Source organism: Salmo trutta, chromosome 36, assembly GCF_901001165.1.
Source record: "Salmo trutta chromosome 36, fSalTru1.1, whole genome shotgun sequence".
NCBI lineage: Eukaryota > Metazoa > Chordata > Actinopteri > Salmoniformes > Salmonidae > Salmo > Salmo trutta.
Window position 1 is genome coordinate 17,305,810 of NC_042992.1, and position 5,052 is coordinate 17,310,861.

Genomic DNA, 5,052 nt, shown 5'->3' on the forward strand with positions numbered 1-5,052 from the left:
ATAAAGATGGTGATAGGTGTCATAACATCTCATTCAGTGTTCCATCATTTGTGTTAGTGGGTTCAATTCCCCCCCAAATGTATGCACGCATGACTAAGTCGCTTTAGATTAAAGCATCTGTTGAATGGCATCTATAGTTTGAAAGTCATTGGCTGAATGTTGTTCTGATTCTGAAATTAAAAACAGCTGACATTCTTATAGAACAAGATATCCTGCATGTAGTGTAAGGCAGGATCACCTTGTGCTGCTCTTTCATGAGATGTATCAATCAACCAATCAAACTTTATTTATACAGCACATTTCTTACAGAAAATGCAATTCAAAGTGCTTAACAAATATTAAAAGGTAACAAAGACAAAAACACAATAGGTGTTTTAAGGCTTTATGGATATAAAACCAACTGAGGCCCTCCTGTGGACTACGAGGTGAACAGCCAGCTAGCACAGATGCTGTTGTACTATACACGTCTGACTCTGATAGCGTTGTCCCAAATGGCACCCTATTCCCTATATAGTGCACTACTGTTGATCAGAGCCCATAGGGCTCTAGTCAAAAGTAGTGCACTATGTAGGGAATAGGGTGCCATTTGGGATGCCGCCAAAGTCTCAAATATTAAGATCCACAACATCCTGGATTGTGGCTTTACAGCAGGACGTAGACTTTATGATACATCTCAGCTGTGGCCTGTGGGTTTGTGGGTGAGTAAACCTACTGTCTTCTGAACAGTGGGTGTGTCAGAACAACAAACAGTGTAGGCCTACAAGTCATATTGGCACTCACTAGTGGAGAGGGGCATATATTTAAAGTGGTTTCCGTCATACCTTTTAGTTCTTGAACTTTGCATCTTTTTGCATTGACCCGGCAGAGTTCGGTGCTATTCAGGAAGGGGTTGCAGGTCAAGTCGGCCACCTTGCTGAGTTGAATGGGCCACAGAAGTAGCCTAACAGACTGCAAGCACAAACGCACACACACACACACACACACACACAATGCCCTTCTACCCTCTACAAATTAGTCTGACCTATCTACCATTCCCGTGTTTAATTGCTATATTGTAATTACTTCGCCACCATGGTCTATTTATTGCCTTAACCCCCTTATCTTACCTCATTTGCACTCACTGTATATAGACTTTTTGTTTTCTTTTGTTCTACTGTATTATTGACTGTATGTTTTGTTTATTCCATGTGTAACTCTGTGTTGTTGTATGTGTCGAATTGCTATGCTTTATCTTGGCCTTGTTCTCAACTGGCCTACCTGGTTAAATAAAGGTGAAATAAAAAAATAAAAAATAAATAGTCCATGTGTCAGTCAGGTGCAGTGCGGCAAGGTGCCAACCACATAGCATACACCCTGCACAGACAACTCTACATAGAATTGCAAACACAGATTTCACTCACTCCATATTTGCTAACCTTGATGGTGGTCAGATGCTCAGTCAACTTTGAATGACATAACCCTTCAACAGTGTTGATAACTGGAGCCAACAGAGAACACTGATAAATTAGAATGGTCAGAATTGAGGTTGCCCAAATATTCCAGCAAGTTGCTGTCTATGGTTCCAAATTCATACAGTGTATACCTACAGTGGGGGGGGGGGGGTATTATTTCCCTCATTAAAATTATTTCCCTCAATACTTATTTCCCTCAATACTTATTCCCCTCATTAAAATGCAAATCGATTTATAACATTTTTGACATGCATTTTTCTCAATATTTTTGTTGTTATTCTGTTTCTCACTGTTCAAATAAACCTAACATTAAAATTATAGACTGATCATTTCTTTGTCAGTGGGCAAACATACAAAATCAGCAGGGGATGAAATACTTTTTTCCCCCACTGTATATTGTTTATTAAAAATAATGCAATTCATATTATTCGCTGCAGCATAACTAGTAGTGCTCATTTACAATGTGTTTTTATTTATGGTATATTTACCAAAGGAGTTGCTTTGTGACTGAACTGACTTTTGAAATATACAGCCTACTCTGCCAGGGCTTTGCTAAAGGTTGTGATGAAGTGTTCAGTAGGTGTACTACTGCCATCTAGTGGTTAATCATATTACATGCAGTTACCATAAACCAGGCATATTGCACATGTCAAGACCGAATATGCCTACTGAAATAATATTACAAACAATACAAAAAATGGGGAATTGATTTTGGCAAACCAACTAGAACTACATTGTATAAGGCCTTTGATTGAATCAAGCTTTAAAGCTGTAATCCTTGATGGTAAAATGTGCAGGTACATTTGCGGTATTACAACAACAAATAAGTTACTGCAAAACAACAAACACTTGTCTTTTTCCTTCGGGCATCATTGCACACGCCATAAAACAGCAGAACTATACTCCAATTGTTTTTTTTACCATGCTGGGTGACGCTTCTCACCTCCGCTTCAGCAACAAAACAATAAAAACGCTTGTGGGCAGAAAGTGGCGCTGTTTCTCCTATAGCAGATTCCATCTATGGGTTGACAGAATTGTGTAAGTATTTATTAAAAAACTAAGATTTTTTGTTTGTAATGTAACGGCCATATCCACATTCAATTACTTTCTAAATGTGATCCGTTACAGTTACCTGCAAAACATTTTAAATCAGAAACATAACTTTTGGATGACCCAAACTCAGTAACGTAATTTGATTACCTTCGGTTACTTTTGGATTACTTTTCCCTTAAAGAGGCATTAGCAGAAAACAAAAAGGATCCATCAAATGCATTTGGTGTGTCATCATAGTGGTCTCTGACTTATGATTGGACTCACTCAGGTGGAACAAACTGAAATTTGCGACTTTTCCGATGCTGAATTGAATGTCATTGAGAAAACAGAAAGATGTCGATTTTTTTTTTCACAAACATTCATCGAGTTTTTCACAAGTAATTATCCCTAATAATTAGAAATAATACATTTGAGTTAAATTAGACAACCACATGTGTCATAGCGCATCGATATGTCTATTGCTACTGTTGAAAATGGACGAGAAAACCAGGTTCCTTACTTTTGTTTTGTGTAATATTTGCAACATTTTTATTTAATATCACTTTCTCACTATCCACTTTATGGCGACACATATGCCAGGGGCTTTTCATGAGGAACCTCCTTAGTTGGTGGGGGTTCTTGCAGGAACTGCCCAACTGAAACATTTGGATTTGAAAGGACAGCAGGTGCAGGCACTTAAATGAAAAATGTAAATTGTATGATCTAAACTCATATTGTTTTATGATGATACCATCTATCTTTTAATATTTGTGAAAATATTTCTCAAACAGAAAATGGGCAAAAACGAGTTGAATCAACGTTGTTTCCGCGTCATTTCAGCCCCCAAAATATATGTACTGACGTTGATTTAATGTGGGAAAAAAACTGGATTTTAGTAATCACTCTAGGGCATTTTTTTTCAACCAACTTCAACCTAAATCCAACGACATTGTGAAATGTTTTGTTGATTTCACGTTGAATTCATGTTAGTTGACAACTCAACCAAATATAAAGGTCGAACAGAGATCTGTGCCCAGTGGGCGCTTTTTAACCAGTTATCGTATCAATTTAAATAATTCGATGATATCATTTTATTTTCCAAGTAGACTTTATTGAAAACATATACAAAAGTTAAAAGTGCACAATGACAATAAATGAAAGTTTGTTACAATCCAAAATGGTGAGCATTACAAGCATATGTGGCCACAGGGTACTTCAAATAACAGTTACGCGGTGGGTCGGCAAAACGAGGAGCAACGCTGGGTCTGGAGTGGGTCAGATAGGAGGGATCAGCACACATGCGCATCTTCTTGATATGCCTTACATCATCATCATCACCAATGAGTCCGTGGACTGTGGCTGCCACTGTCGTGTAGCTGGGGTAACCGTCACCTGCGTGGGGAACAAGGTTCGTCTCCACAGGTGGAGAGTCCCAGCTCATCCTCGTGGTTCCAACTCCTCTCTCCGCGCGCAATGGCGGTTGATCCGTTGGCGCGCTGGACACAACCGCCAATGCAGCGGGTCTTGGGCACAGACGAGAAGTACTGTCTCTGTTCAAGATGGATTCGATGGAGAAAGCACCTCTGAACTTCACCTCATTATTATTCTGCATATGAGGGCTGGTGAGGGTTGGTTTTGGTGAGAAGCCCGCGGCAAATCGCTCTGATATCTGTTCTGCCTCCATTCGCACTTTGGTGGACAAGTCGGGGAACAAGTCCAGTATGCCCTTGAAGTGGCGTCTCGCCATCTTCGCTGTAATTTGACTCTCGTCGACTTTCCAGAAGTTCTTCTTTGAGTGTGGCATATATGGACTGACTGGAACCTGAAATAGATAAACACGTCAAATGAATGTATGTTGATCTCAGGGGGGTTGAATGAAAGATACAATAAATAATGTCGCATATAGTTGATATAATTATTGTGGACATACCTTGACAAAACAATCGTTGGATGATAAGCAGACCCTGATGTTGTTCTCGATGCCTTTTCTGTCTCCTGAGAGGAAAGCTCCCAACTTGTCCATCAACTGCAAATCATAACACTCCATATTAGCACTCGTCATTAATTAAGCAACATTATTCATTTTCAGAACACAGTTGAAAGTACACCCTGGGAGATAAAATATATTGTTTCACCTGACTAAATGTGAGCATCTTGTCTGGAGAGTCCTGAATGACATAAGCAATCAGTCCCAGATAGGTTGTGCTCTTCTTCTTGCCATAACGTTGATTCTTCCTTTGCTGAACAACGTTGGACGGAGCCTGCGGATGTAGGAGAGTTCCCATGATGTTCTCTGTCGTGCTCTGCATCTTTTGTGTTGTAGAGTTCTTCACACACCAAGTCACACACAGAGCACTGATATCAGGACCTTGTTCAGTGGAACTGTTAACCTGGAATGAGGCAGTTCCAGACCTCTGGATATATGTCCTGCTAGAACAATAGGACGAAAGAAGGTGTGCATTCTACATTAACTAGGCCTATAGGATCTTTTCATACTGAGAGAAGGTGTTAAACGGTGGGGCGGGGCTCTGAGGGGGACATGTACAGTTGTCCTTCCCTTTAAGATAGT

The 5,052-nt window shown here is 39.9% G+C and overlaps 1 protein-coding gene across 1 annotated transcript; it reads right to left on the reverse strand.

Moving 5' to 3' along the window:
- Positions 1-3,648: 3,648 nt before the first annotated feature.
- On the reverse strand, positions 3,649-5,052 carry LOC115175428 (forkhead box protein H1). Its single transcript, XM_029734659.1, has 3 exons — positions 4,619-5,052; positions 4,414-4,509; positions 3,649-4,305 (listed from the first exon to the last, which is right to left on the reverse strand). Exons 1-3 carry the CDS (start codon positions 4,790-4,792, stop codon positions 3,649-3,651), a joined length of 927 nt encoding a protein of 308 aa, XP_029590519.1. The 5' UTR covers positions 4,793-5,052.